Raw genomic sequence first — 20,508 nt, forward strand, 5'->3', positions numbered from 1 at the left:
AAATCTTCTCTCTTCAAGGCTAAGCATTTTAAATGAAAATAAGGTGAAGCCAGAGGATTTTGGTGTGTGATTTTAGTATAAGGATAGTAAAAGCCCAGGTTCAGAGCTTGCTGTACTTACTCAGATTTGACAAAATAAACTGCAATGCTTTACTTTTTAAGTACTTGTTCAAAGACAGAGAATCAGAACAGGAATTCAAATCTTCTCTCTTCAAGGCTAAGCATTTTAAATTAAATTAATTACAAGAAAATGCAATAGAAATCCAGGAGGAAGTCACAGACTTCAGAAACTTGCCTTCTATAAAGCTTGACTGCTTATGTTCACTGCTCTGGAGGGGGTTTTGCTTTTTTCTCCTTCTTAAAAGCTTCAGATTTCAAGATTTTAAAATCAGTTGTGCTTAACTGTATACTGTGTTAGTATGTGTAAACTAGCTGGTAGCAAGGTCTATGGTAATGCAAAAAAAAAAAAAGAAAAAAATTATCCCTGGTCTTTCATTTAAATCTGGGCTATAACATAAGACTTTCTTGTATCTGTGTCAATGACACTCTTAGTCATCCCTAACAGGTCACATCACTCCAGGAAAGGCAACCTTTGTTCCTAGGGCACACAGCAGTTCCCTTCACCACCCAAACAGCAGAAAAAATTCAGATCACATCTCTCTAGCCTCTTCTGCTGGATGGTTTCCCATGGTATGCCATCCTGGGTAAGTAAGCATAGTATTGCAGCTCCCCACAAAGACCACAGAGCATGACCCAAGTGATGGTGCAGTCAGGGAGGAGACAGACAGGTTATGCTGGAAACCGAGGTAGGAACAGGACAGACAGCTGGATAGGAGGCTGGGGGAGGCATACCTTTTTATCAACAAAGACTATTCTTATGTTCTTGATCCCAATTAAATATGACAACTAAGTATGACTTGAGCTGAGTAAGGTCATGTGCCACATTCATTTGAGGAAACGGCTCTTCAGAGCAGGCCAGGAATATTTGGGAAGCTGGACAGTTTTTTCAGTGAAATCAGTGAATTCTCAGAGGTTCTTTTTTTGATAGGAATACCTGGGGGCTAAAATGAATTCCTTTAAAACCTATTTAAAATTAAAAATGTGTTTCTCTTACATCTTTTTGATAATCCAAGGCTTAATTTTTTAATGACCTGGGACAATGGACTAGAAAGCCCTGTCCCACAATAGCTGCCCAGTTGTGTGCTGCAGGGCTTTTATTATAGTCCCAAACGTGGTGGGCTTTGTGGCACTTAGTCATGTTTATGTTTGCTGTATAATATCAGCAGGTAGCTGTTAGATATAGGAAATATATTTCACATGAATATTTATGCATTGGACACTTGCATTATGGAATTGATATTGATAGGTATGAAATCATGTCATGAGAAATCTCAGAAGCAGAGTCCTTAGTAGCATCCAGGTATTGGAGCTTGGAGTGTGATCTAAAAACAAAGAGAAGTCAAGTGAAAGAAAAGCATGAAAAAATGGGCAATGGAAATATTTATTATGTTTTCCAGAAAAATGTTCTATTTTATAATTATTTCTTTTTGTATCATAGCTTGGTGATGTGACATCTCTCCATATAGTATCATTAGGTCTCATTTCAATGTTAGCTTTGTTGTGCAAGTGTCTGTGAATACCAAGTCATTTCTCTCTTAATACATATCCATGCATATCTTTGCTTCTTACAGACCTTTTCTAGGTTTATAGTATCATGATTATGTTTCAAAAATTACTGATTTGGTTTAGGAATTTTATGTTAAATACACATTTTAGTTTAATCAAATAGGTTTGGAATTTGTTTTTAGTGCTTTATTCAGACTTCTCTAAACAAGATTAAAATCTGTTTGTCTTGAAAATCACCCTTATTTCCTCTGTCATTGCAAATGAAACTGCAGACCAAAATACTGTGCTGTATACCAACAGAGAATATCAATTAGAAACAACAAGAGTGTTATTCTTTTCCATGACAGAAACAAAATTAGGCAATAAATGTGAGGATAATTTATACCACTTGTCTTTTATTTTACTACACTTTCTTCCAGTTTTCTTACATTAAAATTTATTTTTCCTGCTTACACAATGAAGACTAATTTGTTTCTTTGAGAAACATTTTTGTTAGCTCTCCTTTCCTTTCTTGTAAGGAAGCTTCTCCCCTCCCCCTCCCTTTTATTTTTCAGTCTGAGGAAAATGGCTGCAGCTGGAAAAAGATGGTTCACAGTCTTCTGAAAATTTTCTCTGCAGTCTCTGAGTTTCAAGTGCCTCAAAATACATCCTGATTTTAATTCCTGAAATAATTGTTTACTCCTTCCAAATGGCAAAAAAAAGCTGTTTTGGTCCAAGTTTCTAATTGATGCAGTCATTTTGCATACTTCACATCAGTAAATCTGGGCACCAGCATCTAGCTACAGATTTACTGCTTTGGAAATTTGTGCCTTTATTTTAATGAATCTTTGCCATTATGGTGATTCTTTCTAATTAGTTATTCCCACTTATTCTCATTTTCATCTAATCAAAATGTCATGCTAAAAATATAAGTGAAGATTCAGTTAATTTGTCTTATAAATGGATGCATAATTAATGAAAGATTGAAAATCTTTCATCAGCTGACAATGTGATTCTAGTATTTTTTGCTGCAGTTTGCTCACTCCCTATTGATATACAAAAAAGCAGCCAGAAGACTTCCTTGACTTTGTACACAGTCTTGGGGAGGTATTTGAGTAACTACTTCTGAGACAAAATAGAAATATTATATGAAAAATTTACTATCATCTTCCTCCATTAGACATGTGTTTACAACCCTGATGCTCTCAGGAATATATCTATCTATTTTGGTTTTACCAACTTTTAAATCTCTGTTCCAGTGAATGGAGGTTTTGTGTGGTCTGTCTCAAAGGAACGAATTCCACCATATGAAAATAAGGTTGATGTCTTGTAGAGTAGGTGTTGAAGAGGTGATGTGGAAGACCATAGATCTGTAGGTGCTAAATTCTACAGATGTTTGAGTCTGTGATCAGCTTAAGCTTCACCTTCTAAACTGAAGATAACAAAAAGATGTGAAGGTTATGGTGTCATCTGAACTAACCTCTAAGGAAAATATACCTCCAAAATACCATTATGAAAATGAAAACTATAGGTTAATTCAAATTTTCCTGTTTTGGGTCTGATGAAGGGTTGGTTTTTTTTTTTTTTTGGTTGATTGGTTTTGTATCCATCTATCTATCTACTTATCTGCCCACACACAAAGTCACATTGGTCCTGCAAGCAAGCCTGCTCAGGAACTTGAGTATGGTCTGTACTCCTCTGGAGCACTCTGATCTGAAAGAGTACACCTGGGACAGCTTCAGGTACGCATTACACATCTTGTAGCTTACTCCTAAATCCATATGTTTACCTTGCTGGTAGTTACTCCTCTTTTACTATTATGAATTGGAACTCTGGAAATGTTGGACTTACACTTGCCTTTGTAGCCAGTTATCCAGCCAGACTTTCACCCAGCCAGCTCCATGGAAAGAATGCTGCTTCATCTGGGAAAGAAAAACTGCATATGGTAAAATCCCACCACAGCTATGAATCTAGTATTTCCTAAAATAGGAGTGATTGGATTTGATTTGATTATTAGGTTTGGGGGGGTTGAGGTTTTTTGTTTGGTTTTGGGGTTTTTGTTTGTTTGTTTGTGGTTTTGTTTGTTTTTATTTCTTTTTTTGTTTGGTTGGTTTGGTTGGGATTTTTTTTGTGCTACTCTGTATGGCCAATTCAATAGTTTGCTTCTGTTAAAAAAAAAAAGAAAGAAAGCGAGAGAGAGATAAAGTGAATATATTATTATGACCACACTTCACCAACATTTATCAGCACAATTTATAGTCTGGATTGTCAGGATCTGCAGCTCTGCAGCATAGGTTACTCTTTCTGGTGATGCAAGATCAGCAGGTAATATGGGAAGTCTTTTGGAGAGGGGAGAACAACATGAGAATGATGTTTTCCAAAGAAGGAGAAATGTTAGGTCCAAGGACATATGGAGAAGACAGGATATGATGATGCAGCACCTGCTGCTAGGTCCACTACATACGCAATGTAGTTGCCCCTCAGATGCCTGACAGTCTTACCACGTGTGTTGTAGCATTAGTGGCAGAGCCCACTCATGGTCATGAGGTTTAGCTGATGACCTTTACTCACAACCACACCAGTAGCAATTTATAATCTCTTTTATAGCCCTGTTAAGGGGTTTTGCTGGAGGCCACTGAAGCCAGAGAGATCCTCCCTTGCCAAATATCCCTGCCTGTGACAAAAAGAAAGTCTGTTCAAAACGATAGCTGCAGTCAATAACAACTAATATGAGTAAGTAACCTAAATATATCCACTGTTCTAAGTTTATCCAGTGAAATACATGAAGAATACCTTCAGCTACAATGTGGTCTTGTTTTCCCTGGAACAGATCACAGTCAAGGAGCACTCACAATTACTGGTGGAAATGTCAGGGCATGAAAAAATGTGCCAGGTGATAGGGAGGCTCATCCAGAACAACATCCCATCTAAATGAAAACTCATTCTTCTTTTTCTTAGGACAGTTGCCCTCATATGAAGTGTGGGAACCCTTCTTTTCAGTGCTATTTTATGTGATTGAAGGGTAGCGAGAGCACCAGATAATCTAAAGATTTCTCACATGCTTCTGATTTCACTCCCGTGGGAGTACTGATGCTTCTTCCTCACTCGCTTTCCAGTTCCTTCCTCAGAGTATCCCACCAGGACTACAGAACTTTATGTTTTGATAGTCTGAGGACTTAAGGCTGCCATCTTTTCTTGCAGTCACCTCAACCAGTCTAATTGATGCTTACCAGCTTTTCTGCTGTTATCTTGAAGCAAAATCTGTAGCCCATCTGAAAACTATAGAGTTGTCTCTTGAAACTTGAAAACAATTACATATCAGACCTGAAATTACCATCTATCATAATCTACAGTCTTTTCCAGCATGTGCTTCTATTGCAATGTCTGTATGAGCACATCCTTACTGAGTAACTGGTAGGGTGCTTATTAAGAGAGTTGTGAAAAGAACAGAGGTGCTGACATTACTAATAGTCTTCCTTAATCTTCCACTTATTTAAAATGCTGACAGCCCTGAAGGGGTGCTATGACTCAACACCCAACATCACCACCACTCAAGTCCAATTGATATCACATGAAGCACACCCTTGTCCGTCCCCCCCTCAGGACAGCAAAACCAACAGGCCTGGATTCCAAACTGGAAACGCCAGATATTTCTCAAAGGAAAACCATTGTCCCTAAAGACTTAAAGAAACTTCAGCAACATATTTGCTGACACAGATAAATGCAAAAATGGAGTAAGAGCTATAAAATTAATTATAATATTTTTCAGAAAGAATTTTTTATTGTACTACGGAAAAATTATTGTTGACTCTTTAAAGATGAATTGGGTTGTTGAAGTCCTTTTATTACCATAGTAAGCAAAAGGCTGAAACTCCTAAAAGTGAACGAACTCAGCAGAGTTTGTCTAAGTAGATGTATTCAAGTTTTGTTTTTTACCATTTAGCATACAACACAATTTTTTTTCTATAAAATAGCTCAAAAATTGATATAAGACAAGCATTATGTCATTAATTTCTCTTAATTCTGTATTATAAGTCTTTTGAGAAAGTACATTTTTGCATTCAGACTAGTAATTAATATTTTTACGCCTGCCCAGACCAGTGTTAATAGGGTTTACTTTTCCAGATGGCAGAGCAGGAGGACAGTTTTTCATGCACAATAAAGTTCCACACAAACATGGAACCAATCAATTTACTATATGTAATCTGTCATGAGGATTTAAATATACTGTACCTCTGCAAAAAAAAGTGAAGAAGTTTATTCACCTCTCTTTACCTTAATTACCTGAAGCAAAATAATTTGTAATACAAATGGCTGGTATCTCTCACTAGCAAATTCAAACTCTCCCCCTTGACTATAGAAAACCAGAAAGAATTTAGGCTCCTGATTTGGACACTTCCTTCAGTGATGGTAAAAAACAAAAAGCCAGCCACTCTTACTCACTCCTTCATGTTCCCAAATAAAATTTTTGCCCTAGTGCAATTATGAAATTTATGCCTTTTATTTCATTGAGTCACAGGTTTCCTCTGTAAGTCTTGTGACCTAGTTAATGCCTTTCAGCATTATTCCTTTTTAGGTGAGCCTTACTGCCAATTGTCTCAATTAGACCCTAATATATATATATATATAGATATATATATATATGTATGTATGTATGAAATCAACACAGTTCTTGGCATTTATCCTCAGTATTATTTCACAGAATGTCTTATTTCAAGGAAATAAAAAGTACCTTTGAAAACATTTCTGAAAGAATTATTTCAGAAAAGTAGGTAAAACAATATTGATCTTATTCAATCTAAAATATTTTTTCTCTGTCTAAAGGTAAACTTGTAATTTCTACTCCCTCTACAGCCAGTCAGGAGCAATACTCCTCTCAGTGGTGTGTTTTAAATGAGTTACATTCTGGACATGCCTCATTCTCTGGTTTGGCTATCGAGGGAATCTTCATAGCTAGGTTAGTATTTAAATGTCCACAGTGAGGTTAGATAAATCCCATTCACAGAAAGTTAATGAAAGAACAGCTTGATTATTTGTAACCTCTGCAAGGCAGCATGATTAGAAAAAGCGTTCTCCGATCTATGTATTTCAAAAGCCTTTGTTTCTTTCTCAGTAGTGGAGCCAAAAATAATAAATGATCATTGAAAAATCATACTATTTAGATATTTAGAGACTAGAAAGTCTCTTTAATACATAGAGAAAATGGAAAAATTTTGAATTGAACTGATAAATTTTTTTAAAATTTACTGTGAAAAGTTTGCAGCCACTTTTGACTTGTTCCATCCACAGTTTAAGGTACTTTAGGCACACAAAGCCCAACCGAAACTCACAGAATTACTTCAAAGAAAAGGGGCATTTGCAATTCTTCTCATGCAAATAAAAGACTACGGAGATAACAAACCATGTGTTTGCTGAGTGTTCTTTTGCAACCATTGCTTATCTGAGAAAAAGCAGCTGAAGATTATAAAGTCCCAGAATTCCTAGAAGTAGGTGAGAGGAAGGCAGCTGGACAGTTTCACTTTTTTTGGAGTGTAACTTAGACACCCCTTTTATCAGTGGAGGTTTGGTCTTTGTATTCCCTTTGCAGGCTACAAGATCATGGAGGTTTAGTAGGAGACTTTAGGACTTTACAATGATGACCATTTCCACACAAGACAAGTCAGTACTTGCAGACAGGCTGATTTGGCTATTTCCAACACTCTTATGACCTGAAGGCTGCAGGCAGTTTTCTCGAGGCCAAAAGACAAAGGTGCCAATGGCAATGCCGGCCATATGTCACTGCTGTTCCTTTGTCAGCGCTTTGAGCCCTCCTCAGAGTACCTCAGCCCTAGCCCCACTCTGCCTTGCGTGTGTGCTGGGGTGAGCTTTATGGCATTGCTGTCCCTTTTTTACCTGAAGGAACTAGGCTGGGAAAGGGAAGCTGACAACTAGTAAGAAACACTGCAACAAAAATTTTGATAATGCAACTCTACAGTCAGTATTATAGCACCTCAGCCATATGGAAGGGTGGGTATATGTCATGGGCAGCGCAGACTTGGACATCTTCTGATTAGGTTGATTCTTCTTAAACATCTGTTGCTGCTCCCTAGATTCCATGGAAAGGACAGAGCATTACTCACACAGTTGCTAATCTGGCAACTCCACGTCAGGGTCACTGGGAAGAGGGAAGGGCGACAACGGAGACCTCTGTGTTTGAGTCACCCTTTTTTGCGCAGCCCTCACCTTTCCTGATAAAAGCCCTGCAGCCACAAACACCTGGGTTACAAACCTTCACAATGTGGCCCTGCCTTGGCATATATACTCTTTTTATAGTGACTATTACCCTGAGTCCTGTGACGGCTGCAGCATGGAGTGAAAACAAAGTCCCTGGAGAAGATGAATATCCCCCTCTGTGGGACCTTGCCCCTAAAAACCTGCTGGATTTCCCAGTAAAGGACAACAAAATTGTCATTAATGTTTGGAACTATCAAGAAAGACTGGGAGTGTATAAGAGCTTGCTAAATTCTTCAGCCGAATATTTTAGTGCCTTTGGACTCCAAAACACTGGCAACATTCTCTGGGGATTACCACTGCAGCATGGATGGCAATTTCGTACAGGTATGAGTTATGTCCTTAAAATGTTAGATTAGCAAAGTATTTACTGGATCTGCTTTGAGTCTTCCTTTCCAAGGTTTTTGCCCCGAAAGCCCAGCGTAGCCTCAGTATGTGTAAACTTTGACATGCTGAGCTAAGCTGCCAATTTGAAAAAGAAATGCTGAACAAAGAGAACACCCTTGCCTTGTTGAGCAATAGCTATTAAAATTCCTAATAGGAAGAGGTCAGAATACAGAAGATCTGTGGTTTAGATGGGTAATATTTCAGCTAGCAGAAAATCTTTGAAAAGGCATTCCCAGTTGTTCCAGTTTATAGTCGATAGATTTCAGGGCCTGCACTGTGCAGGGTTGCTCTTAATTTGTTAACTAATAAGCTTTTATTTTTTGTTAATGGCTGTTAATGTTATGATCTTCTATAGGTAGTTTTAGCTTAATTTCTAATACAGATAGTTAAAAGTCCACCTGTCCCTGTGAGAATTTATTTCCATTTGCTCTTTATGATCAGTTTAGAAGTAGCCTCATTATTTTCCAGATATACTTTTTACAAAAATTAAAGCTTGTTCTGTTTGTTGAGGTTGTTTTGTTTGTTTGTGGGGGTTGTGAGTTTGTTTTTCTGTTGTTGTTGATTTGTTTTTGTGGTGTTTTCAATTTTGTCCAAATTCTAATGGTTTATCCCCTAAAAGCTTGTTTTTATCTAGGGCAGTCATTCTTATTTGCCTGTTCATGACAGGGAAGCAGACGCAGAAACACATGCGAAAGGTCCCTTAAGGCTAAGGCTGTAATATCTTACTGGGGGCTTTATCAGAGAATGCATTCTCTCAGAGGCTGTTTCACACACAGCAGTCAGTGAAGCTTTCCTTTCAAAGCCAGAGCTGAACTCACCTTGTTCTAGCAATCAAAAAAAGAGGGGAAGAGGGGAATAAAAGTCAAGGATGTTTTCACAAACTTGTGCCTGGTGGTAACAAGATGTAAGCAAATGTATCTGTCTGCCTGGTTTTTTTTTTTATTGGATATAATCTGTAGTGGTGGTTTGGCTGAAGCTGTATGTTTGGAAGAAGCTAGAGGTGCTGCAGCTGGCGGTGAAGCAAGGCTGCCAGCATTTAGTCACAACTAATGGAAAATTAACTCCTAAGTAAAAATTAGGAAAACAACATAGTAAGCAAAATCCAAGCAGGAAACTAGCTGGCAAACAGACAGCAACAAGAAGAATTTGGTTGGAGTTTAGTCAATCTTTTTCCTCTTTCCCTTTTTTATGTATACAAGAAGGGGAGAGGCTGGTGCAGCAGGAGAATTGACCCACTGTGAGGCAAAGATGACTGGATGCAGAAGCTACACTTCAGTGGTTACCTGCTGGAAAGGATCTAGTTATGTAGAATGGCCTCTTCCACAAAGTGAGGATGTGCCTTGTTGCAGTGAGGATTTCCAAGTAGAGATGAGGGACGTAGTAGATGAGAGGAAGATTTGCATCTTGTTGCATAGATAGGTAAAGATGTACCTAAAGAGTCATAGGACTGGTCCTTAGATAAGGAGATATATTTTTGAAATTACATGACCAGAAGGTTAAAAAACTACTAGAAGGTTTTACAGTAAAAAAAATGAGAAGTTGAAAAATAAATAGATAAGGGACAAAGAACGACATAATTCTGCTGTATTCAGCATTGAGGTTAGCAAAAGGCTAAACCTAACTGAGATAGGCAGCTGGGATAAACTAGTGAGGAATGGCTGAAGTGTTTGTACATTGACTTAATAAACTTGGACATACAAAAGCAGGATTTGAGTCCAGAGTGCAAGAAAACAGATCTTTAAAAATGCTACAAAAATTGTTGAATTAACAGTTCTGTCTGGTCTTGAAAGTTATGTTACTGAGAAAATATTTTTATGGATATAGTTCTGTATAAGCCATAAAGAGGAAGCAAAGCTGCTACTTAATAAGAGCGGTACAAAGATTTGCAATAATCTACTCATGGACATAAAATGAAATCAGTAATTTCCCTAAATTTACAGTAGAGAAAATTATGTTGAGACAAAATGGATGTTAGGAATGAGACTGTGGAAGCACAATTTGTCACTTGGGAGATGAAGCTAGACTGGGAGTCCTACCTACACAAACTGAGGAAACTGGGTAGTCTCTACCCCCACTTCACATATGTGAAGCACAAATTCAGGAGCAAGAACTTCAAGAAAGATTCAGGCACCATTGTATGTCTGAAGAGCAGGATAGATTGTACTTATATTTAAGAAGAAGGAAAAGTGGGATAAGAACACAAAAACATTTGTCTTACATCAGCAGTAGATGAGACATTAGAATAAGTATAGAGGAAAGAATAATTAAAGACATAGAACTAAACAGAAAAAGGGATAAAGCACAGCTTACAAGAATCAAAGGTAGATTGTGTCAGGCTAACTTGATATTTTCTTTCATTATATGAATGTTGTTTTATCGAAGTCCAGAAATGTATTTCCTCGCTTTGTAAAAGCAAAGCATAGGATGAAAATTTTTAATGATACTTTACAAGATAAGAATGAAACAGGGAACTGTAAATTTGGTAAAGGAACACCTGAAGGAGAATTTAGTGATGAGTGTTGCTAAGAGAATTACACAACTAAATGGAGGATGTGCTCAGAGTTCTTCCTCAGCAAGATAAGAACAACTGCATTTAGCATTTTCAGTAACAACCTTTCCACAAAAAATAGTGAAAAGATCTTGCTGATGGGATAACATACAGCTGGGGACACTGTCAATACAGAGAGACAGTTTAGCTTGGGTAGACTGAAATAACGATCATGTTAAGTACAGGGAATAGGAGGGAGCAGAAACAACAAAAATGGAGTATAGACCTGTAAGCACAGCTAGTAATTACTACATATCTTATAATTATCACTGATACTGCCTGGGACTCTTCATTTTCCCAAAACACCAAGGCTAACAATCTTTCATAAACCTCATATACAACTCCTTTGCAACATTTTGTCTTCTTTTCTTCTTATCCTTTATCCTTCCCATTCATCTCCTTTGCATACCAGTGATCTATTGTGCCTATTTTTGGCACTCTCTGTTGAAGTAGAACATCAAAAAATATAATCTTTCTGTTAATATTAAAAATTATAATTTTTCATTAAAAAAATAATCCAGTTGAACTGCAATCCTCATCACTGCAAGTTCATGTGCTCTGCTAATGAAAGATATGAGTTTGAGCACCTAGCATGCCCCAGAGCACAAGCTCTGTCCAGTCATCTAGGGAAGATAATTAGGATAATTTGTATCCACATTGTTCATGATCATCTCTTCTTCTTGAGCAAAAAGTATCAGAAAATTTGATTTGGTAACGAGGTTTAGTTCTAATCTGACAGAAATGATGCTGTCTTCATTCAGCTGACTTGTCAGAGAGTAAGTGCTCTGCAGGGCAGAGTTTGAGAGCTTCTGGAATAGCTCAAGTCATTGGACTAGACCATGGTAATTTCACATCATGCAATTCAAGCAGACTTCCTGACACACTACATGACTACTTACCACTTCATATACATGTACGTTATTCTTTTAATACTTGGGCTGTTTCTTCACATCACATGCTTAAAGTAAAATATGCCTTACATGCTGTCACGAATAATTGTGAAATGTCTTGCATGTTTGCTACAGCATAGATGCTTGAAAACCTTCCTAATCAGTTACAACAACATTTGCATGCTTGGCTTCACAGTAAGGCCATGTTTGTATGCATGATTAAACTGAAAGGGATTCTGTATCACACAACCCAATTAGGTGAGACAATTACTAGTACACTTAATTGGTGCTATTCTGCTCATTAAGCAGCTCTCCTGCACTAGTAAGCCCTACATCTATTGGAAATTATGCATCAGCTGTGCACGTGTTTACCTCTCTATGTGAATATATATTTACACCTCTGTAAAAATATCACTGTGGTGTCATGATTTCAAACAGCTCCATAAATTCACAGTGAGGTATAAATCAAACTGTACAACACAATCAAATTACTATGCACCGAGAGATTCAACTACTCTAGGAAGAGTAGTTTATGAAACAAAGCAACAGTAATTGTTTTGCTTCTCTGAGCAAAATTCTGTGCTTTACTCCTACATATTTTTTTCATCTCAGTAGGATTTCTTGTGTGAAAAGTTTGATAAGTATTTGTTGTGTTATTTCATTTGATTTATTCAGGTAGGTTAGCAGATCCTTCTGGTGCAACTTCCTGTGGCTATGAACATGGAGACCTCCTGTGCCTATCTGTAAGAAGCTGGTGGTCCTGTAAGTATATGCTAATACACTGTTCTTCTCCAGAATAAGATTAGTGTCCTAGAAGGCTATTTCTAAATCTTTCTTCCCCTTAGAAGTCCCTATTACAATGTAATTTCCATGTTATGTGATGCTCCATTGCAAACTTGCAGTAAGACACCTAAGTGTGAGTTAATGAAAGTTAGTTGATTTTGATAATATATTTGAGGAAGGAGAAAAAAACCCCAAACTTGCAGCTTTAAAAATGTTTACACTGCAAAAATTTATGTTAAATAAGTGGGAAACACCTTGACAGTTACCTGTATTTGTAGATATTTGTAGATATTTGCAGTTTTCAATTACTCAACAGCAGATTTGTTCAGTTTAGATGCTAGCACTTCAAACTAAAACCTTGTGTGAGAATGTCAAGCAGGAATCTTTGTGGTTCTTGCAATCACCTTTGGTTCTTTTTCCCATAGCATGTTCTCCCTCCATCACTTCTGTCCCTTGCTCCCTCAGCTTTCTTGCTGTCCTGTCCTTTCCACCAGACCTGCCAGAAGGTTTCAGCGAGCAGCTCTGTCCCTTCCCTGCCACAGGAATGCTTTGTTGAATGAAGCTTCTGGCTGTGAGCCAGCAATTAAATGTATATGTCTTCAAGTGAACAAAGGTACAAGCACAGAGAAAATTTAAAATGTAAATCTAGAGTAAAACCAAAGCCGACTGCGATACTCACTCCAGCTTCAGTTTCCCATCTCTGTGGTTGGATAGCACTACGTGCTCTGTGGGAAGGCGTCCCATGAAGTGACAAGTAATAAGAGTCACTTCATAGCCCTGTGCAAGCAGGGTACCCTTCTGGAATAGAAACCACCACCTTTACCTTCTCAGTGTTTGCATTCCTGCTCTTCACTTACTTCTAAATATTGCATGTTTGCTCAATATCAATTTTGTTGCCTCCAAAAATGTATAAACTCAGCCTTGATTTAGCCTATTGCAGCAAGAACATGTAAAAAGTCTTTGAGACTGCATGGAAATGTCTCTTACTGTTCTGAGTGTATCAGTGCTTTCAGCTGTCCTTCAGAGCTGCCCTCTCTGGCACAAGTAATCATAAGAAGCCAGGAATGAGTTTAAAGAAGAAACTCACATTTAAATACACCCCTAGGTGGATGGGAAACTCCCTACTTAAGAACATCAGTCTTTTTAGCTCACTGTTTTGGAGGGTGGTTCAACCAACCTATTCAGGTTCATACACCAAGAGCATTCCCGCTCTGTATGTATGACTAGTTTTGTCAAGTATGATATTGCTGCCAGCCACTCCTAGTGCCCTTGAAGGACTCACACCAAATAGTTTACAGAATAACACACTTTATTAACAAACACACTGATAGTAGAAGACTGTGACAGGTTAATGTTCAGAGATTGCTGTTGATAGTAACAGACTGCAGAAATGAATTTGAAGCAATATATAGACAAGCTCTAACCACTAAGCTAGCTAGAGATAATAATTTAGCTTGCATAAAATGAGATTCTTACTCAATAAGCATCCCTATAGGGGAGAAGACAGGTTCAGCCTGTCGACTGATCCCAGAAGTTACGATTGAGTCTTCGGTGACCTCCCTCCCTACTTAAGTGATATTTATATTAATTTCTTTGAGGGAAGGGAGAAGCTGAAGTTAGAGTTGATGACATTTCATGTTGAGGTGGAGTTTGAGTGACTTTAGTCATTAATATATATAGGGCATCAAAAGTAATATGTATTTTTGAGCTGCATTGTTTTTGAAGGAGCATAATCTCAATACCACTGTGTTGCTCTATCCTTTGTTTCATACTTGCCACTCCATCCTTCTTCTCATCTCATCCTTAGAGAAATACACCAAGCTCCCTCAGTGTTCCTGTACAGATAGTCCCCGGTGAATTATAGCCAAGGTATACACTCCTTTTTGCTGAACTGTGTTTTATGGTCTTCTCCCCAAAAGGTGGAATGACGGTTTCCCATTAGTAGGACAGGGATACATGGTTGGTCGTCAGGTTTTGGTAATTTTGGTCCTCACTGCTGTGATTGTATAAAACATACCAGGGCAGCCCATGGCCCGGAGACCATAAGCAAATGACTTTTCAGCACAGCAGCTCAGAGGCACCCACACAAAAAAGAGAATAACTGATTTCCAGGCTTTACTTCACTGAAAGTTATTAAACTTTATTTCTACAAAGGGGACACAATTAAAAGGAGAATTTAAAATTCTCCTTTCAAATGTGGAATATCAAATAGCCCTATGGGCACTCTCACTGCAGACATGATTTGGCAGAGGTGAGAAATGAGCCTGAGTTTCCTACATGCTGGATCTGACTGCTCCAAATTATGGATCAGACCAAAGGAAGCCATCACCCTAAAATAAAACTGGACAGAAAAAGTGAGGTAGTTTTTAAGCAGTTTTCAGTGCGTGAAATATTTTTTAAAAGCAAAATTATTATTTTCCAGTAAAATATTGCTAGTATTTGCCTTTTCATTTCTTATGTCTAGGATGCAAAGAAGGGGATTTTTTAATGAAAACAATACTTGTGGGGTACCCTTTAGTCTTTCTTACTTAGTTTGCAATTAATATTTGAGAGGTTTTTCTTGTCCTGTCTGTGACAGTCTACAAAGATCTAACTTTTTTTTCAGTAGTGTCTTCATTTCTGGTAAAGTCAAGCCCTCTGTAAGCTCATGCAAGGCTCTTAAAGGACAATATATAAATGAACATTACAAATCATATCTAAATTAATACAGATGACACCATTAGTGCATTTCAGTAAATATGTCCCACTGCTGAACACAGTTGTATCAGGGCAATTTGAAACGGTTGAATTTGGTGTGGGACAGAGTTCACTTTTCTATGCAGGAATTTTTCATTTCCTTGTGATTAACACTTCCTCTTTTTTAATTGTTGTTACAGGTATGAATTACTACCTGGCTGTCATACCCTTTCTGGGGGCAGTGGAGGCTGGCCTCTTCGGGCAGCTGCCGTTCGAAGTAGAAATATTGCCACCAGAGGAGCGAAAAGATGATTTCTGTTACAGTGTTGCAGACTGCAGGTCTCGCATGCCCAAGCTCATGGATGACTGGAAGGCCTTTTTTGAAGTAAATAATGTTACTTTCCCCCCCCCCACATAGTTTTAGAAATGAGACCAGAATATTACCTTTAAAAACTATTATTACTGTCACTTGTAAGACTCAGAGAGCTTAGTTTTCTTTCAATAACAGCTTCATATAAAAGCAAGAAGCAGGAAAAATGAAAAGCATAACATAAATTGAGTCAGAGATAAGAAGGCCATGATTTTTACTAGTTATGGATTTTTCTTTTCTTCCTTTAAGATAATTTCTGTAATTTGGCCTCTCCCAAGAACTGCTTTGTTAACAATTATATTTGTATTCTTCCAATACTGCTTATGTTAGCAATGCAAAATAAGCATGTGAGATGGAACACTGCCATTAAGAAATGGCCTTGGGTTGGTTTTATAGGGTTCATTTATTCCTTTAGACATCTAAAAACCTGAAAATGTGAAACTTCATTCAGAGGGACACTTATTCATGCAAGTAGATATTGTCTTTCCTCCACATTCAGCTGTTCCCTAATCCCAAAGATGACAATATTTCTTATTTCATAGATTTAATAACTATTTTTTATAGTTAGACTACTACAGTCAACATTATTGTTGGTAGTCAAATAATTTATAATAACTATAAGTTCCTTTTGGCACCTCTGAGTGAAGGTAGAGGGTTTGAGAGACTTTGAGAGTTTTTGAAAGACTGGATTTGTCTTCATAAGATCATTTTTTCTACGCAGCATGTTTCAGAAATTATTATAAAATATCAACTCCTCAAGTAACCGTAATGATAACAATTAAGGATAATTTTCTTGTTTTCTGAAAATCTCCAGAAAGTTGTTGCCAAAAGGATAGAGACAAGTTTTTAAGGAATCCAGTATTTCATTGCAGTAGCTTCCACGGAAGTTGGATACAAAAGTCCACTGACAGAATACCTAAAGTATGTGGATAAAACCCTTGCTCTGTTGATATCAAAGAACAGCAGCTCCTATTAACTCCAGCGTGGATACATATTCATTTTAAAAATTTATATTAATCATCTTTTTGTCTCTATGTCAGACATTATATTTACATACAAAGCAGCACATTCTAACTACTCAAAAGCAATTTTCCTTAGCTTGCAAACTCCTTATTTTGTGAAGTATGTGCACAAATAAAAAAAATTCATTGTGTTTCGATCCCCCCTCTCATTCTCTGCCTTTTTTCCTCCCTATTGCTGTAGTATCTACTATCTACAGAACACAAAGCTGTGAGCTCTGCAACCTTCTCCTCCTTCAAACTGGATGATGCCCTTGGTCTTATGTGGAAGGCACATGTTAGCTCCATTGCTTATGCACTCCCCAAGTTCCAGGACAGGTAAGGGGATGAGAAAGGTGGCCAAGGAGGATCTTCCCACCTTCATGCCTCTTTGGAAGGATAGTATCCTAACAAAGTCTGCATGAGCTTTCTTACTTTAGGCATCTACTCTTTAGGTTCTGCTCTTCTTTCCACTCTCTCGGAGTATGGGATGACCAGTGAGAGATGGCTGCCCAGACTGTGATGGGCAAGCAGGCTGTGCCCTTAAAATGAGATGTTGATTCCCCACTGGGAGCCAGGGTCTCATTCAGGAGCTGTTTTGAGTCTGGGCAGAGGCAGTAATACCAGGAGAAATTAGGTGTAAAGTACTGAAGGAGGCTTTAGGTCACTGTGGCACTAAGACCACTCAGGATCTTATACTGAACAAAAACATTTGGGATAAATGATCAAATAATGTGTTCTACAGGAGATTTCAATTATTTGTTACATTTTTTATCTTCATCTCTTTCAGCTTAAAATATCTCTCTGATCCAGAAGCAAATTTTGGTGAAGGCTGGTCTAATGCTGTAGATTTCATTGCGGCCACACACTTCCCTACAGATTTACCAACCACAAACAACTTCCAGGCTTTCCTGCCCCCGAGGATGCTTGTTGAAGGGGATGTTCCCCCATCCATTAGTGACTTCAGTCCACGGCAAAATAAAGTTCTGGTTTCAGTGAGAGCTCTTCATAAAGCAAATAAATTAACAGGTATGAGACTGACCTACAAATGTCTGCAGTCCATAGATATTTAATATCTTGTTCTCTCTACATACCTTTCTCCATATGAATACGGTGAATTTTTTATATAAAGTACTATAAACACTTAGAGACTAACAGTAAAACAGTTAAAAATACAACCATAAACAAACAACACACCAGAGAGCAAATGCAGCAATGGGATAACACTGACTACATATGGGATTTCAGTGAGACAAATGCATTTCTTAAGCAGATGATCTTACTTTTTTCCCCCCGGTTTTCATAGGAACTTTAAAAACACAGACACTAATTTGTGTTTCATCAGTTGAATCTGGAAACATTAAAGCTGTTAATGAAGTTAATAGATCAGTTGAACAACAACAACAAAAACTAAACGATCATGAGCAAGAGTTTGTGAGTTCACAAGTGTTCTGGTTTTCATTTTTGAGAGAACATAATTTGTCCCAGTAAAACTGTATCCTTAGACAATGCTGGCTTCATCATCTTCACCAAAATAAGTCATGCATCACCATCCAGTGGTGTGACATAGAATTACACTCTTCTGAGGATTCAATTCATGCAAAGATACTGCTGGGTTGGCTATTTTTGTTTGACCTTTATGAAGCAAAGTTATTTCGAATCTTTAAATGGAAATAGAACATAAAAATGCACTGAAAAATTAGTATGCCTAGTTATGGCATTTGTGATTCTCTTCTGTCCATATATTTCAGTGAAAATTCTCTCACCAGTTGCATTTGCAGCTGAAAAAGATGTGAAATGAAGCTCTGGAGTGTTACAAAAGAGCACCCTCCCATCACAGAGTGCTTCCCTCCCACTTTCCATATAGCATTATTCCTCAGAATCTGAATAAGGGTCTTAACAGCTCTATCCCCTGCCTGGTAGTCTATGCCACAGCTCAGGGTTTCTTGACTTACCTCCAGAGGGAAAAAGGGGCAGAGCAAAGAAAAGCATGACTGGCAGGATGGCAGGGAGGGAGAAGAGCACCAGGGCAGCACAGCAGGTGAGGATAACAATGCAGAGATAGAGGAAAGGAGATATCAGTGTTGAATATGGTAGATGGAAGGAAAGAGAGAGATGAAGTTTCATGCAGGTGCAGCCAAAATAAAGTTCATAGCTGAAATCCTGAAATTGCTTTGCAGGGAAAAGGTTTCCCTGACTCTGCTCTAAGGGATGAGCTTTGAATTCAGCTGAGAATTAAAGGCCAGCTAACTCAGTCTGGTGACTGATTTGCAGATGAGAAAAAGAAGTTTTGAAATATATTTTGTCTGGATCCACAGCATCAGCAGGAACCTGAAAGACCCTACATTATTGCTAAAAACCTCAGGTGACAAAATGTGACATACTGTTTTTGTAGAGTCAGATTCCCCAAAATTTTGAGTACATTCTGTGAGATACAGAGTCCTCTTCTGGTACTGCAAACTTCAACAGCAGATAGAGGGATAGACTAGAGCAGATAGTACCTCCTAGGATGGGACTCCATCCAACCAAGAGTGAGACTTCATTTCTTGATTTAGACTTTGATTACTCTTTATTTTCTTCTAGTTGCCTCTGCTAGTCCAGCAGGAACTGTACTGAGAGAGTGCTGTGCTACCTCTAAAGCTTCTCAATCCATGGACAGTCAGAATCTTTATTTTTTATGCTCTGCCCCTCACTGATACCCAAAGGTAGAGCAGCATATGCCACGTTATCCAAAACCTTTCCTGCTGTCCTCACCTTTTCTGCAGTCCTCTTATGGTCCTCCTAGGCAAGAGGACTGTTTGCTTCCCTCTCCTCCTAATTCATTCCCCCAGTACAATACTGTGCAAATTCAATTCTTCAACGTTGCCAGTTTTATACAAAAGCATGTTTTGCAGGAGAATAACTCTTCTTTGTTTTCTAGTAGACTTTTTACCCTCAAATTTCCTCTATAGACTCTTTATCTACTATAAAGATCAGTACTGATCAGTGAGGAGCAAACAATGACTATCCTGCAAACTGGTGCTAATGTTAGGTTGGGCTGGCCAGGCACACTTCCTAGAGGGCCACATCTTATTGCCTGGACATAAATACTGGGGATTATTTTCTTCATTAGCTTGAGGCCTTAGCTGGCAGAAAGCACAAATTCTTTGTTATAGAGTGAAAAGAAAGACAGGCCTAGTTATAACTACCACACTACTACTTCATAAACCATGAAGGTATGTGCAAGTGCAGACCAAGACCTTAACATGAGTCTTCAATCATCTTGACTTGCAACACTTGTGACAAGGGAACAAGCCCAGTTGTCTCTCAGTACAAAGGATCCTGAGCTGAATGAATGGCCTGTGTCTCCCTACGCATTTGTAGGCAATTATTACCCCATCAGCAAGCTCCGGCTTTGTCTACTTCTCACTGTCCACAGGAGAGACAAGTGCAGGCATGTATTTCATCCCTTGTATGCTGCAAGCTGCATGTGCTCCATGCTAATTTGACAATGTCATGTTGTGTTTCTTTCCAAGGAGGATTGCTGCTGAAGCTCTGGCAAAAGGCTATGTCTAACGAAGCAGGAAGAAAAATGGGCCGAGAACTGCTTGAAAGCTTGACTTTGAGCCAACAGCTTGACCTAGTGGGAATTTAGAATGATTTGGAAGGAGATGATTTGACAGTGCCCAGTTTCTTGAGAAAGAGCAGTTCCAACATTGTTTGATTTTATCTTTTAGCAGACATGTGTCTGGTATACTGGCTTTGGTAATTTTTTACAGCAAGATTTCCTGAGAAACCATGTGTGCATCTCTCTCATATTGAATCAATATTTTTATCCTTAATTTTTCTAATTATCTCATTTTTTTAACTCAATTCCTTATAAATAAAAGGCCTCACACTTAATATTACTTTACTACTTTTTTGACTTTATAAATAGTGTATCATTATTGGACACAAAATTAAATGCAGGCAAATTATATTCTGTTTCAGACTGGGTTTCTTT

The 20,508-nt window shown here is 38.1% G+C and overlaps 1 protein-coding gene across 1 annotated transcript; it reads left to right on the top strand.

The window, feature by feature from the left end:
• Positions 1–7,879: 7,879 nt before the first annotated feature.
• Positions 7,880–20,160, top strand: CUNH6orf58 (chromosome unknown C6orf58 homolog). Its single transcript, XM_017827635.1, has 6 exons — positions 7,880–8,201; positions 12,375–12,461; positions 15,359–15,543; positions 16,732–16,865; positions 17,317–17,555; positions 20,042–20,160. Exons 1-6 carry the CDS (start codon positions 7,880–7,882, stop codon positions 20,158–20,160), a joined length of 1,086 nt encoding a protein of 361 aa, XP_017683124.1.
• Positions 20,161–20,508: the final 348 nt, after the last annotated feature.

The sequence above is a fragment of the Lepidothrix coronata genome, unplaced genomic scaffold, assembly GCF_001604755.1.
Source record: "Lepidothrix coronata isolate B3197 unplaced genomic scaffold, Lepidothrix_coronata-1.0 Scaffold5, whole genome shotgun sequence".
NCBI classification, from domain to species: Eukaryota; Metazoa; Chordata; class Aves; order Passeriformes; family Pipridae; genus Lepidothrix; species Lepidothrix coronata.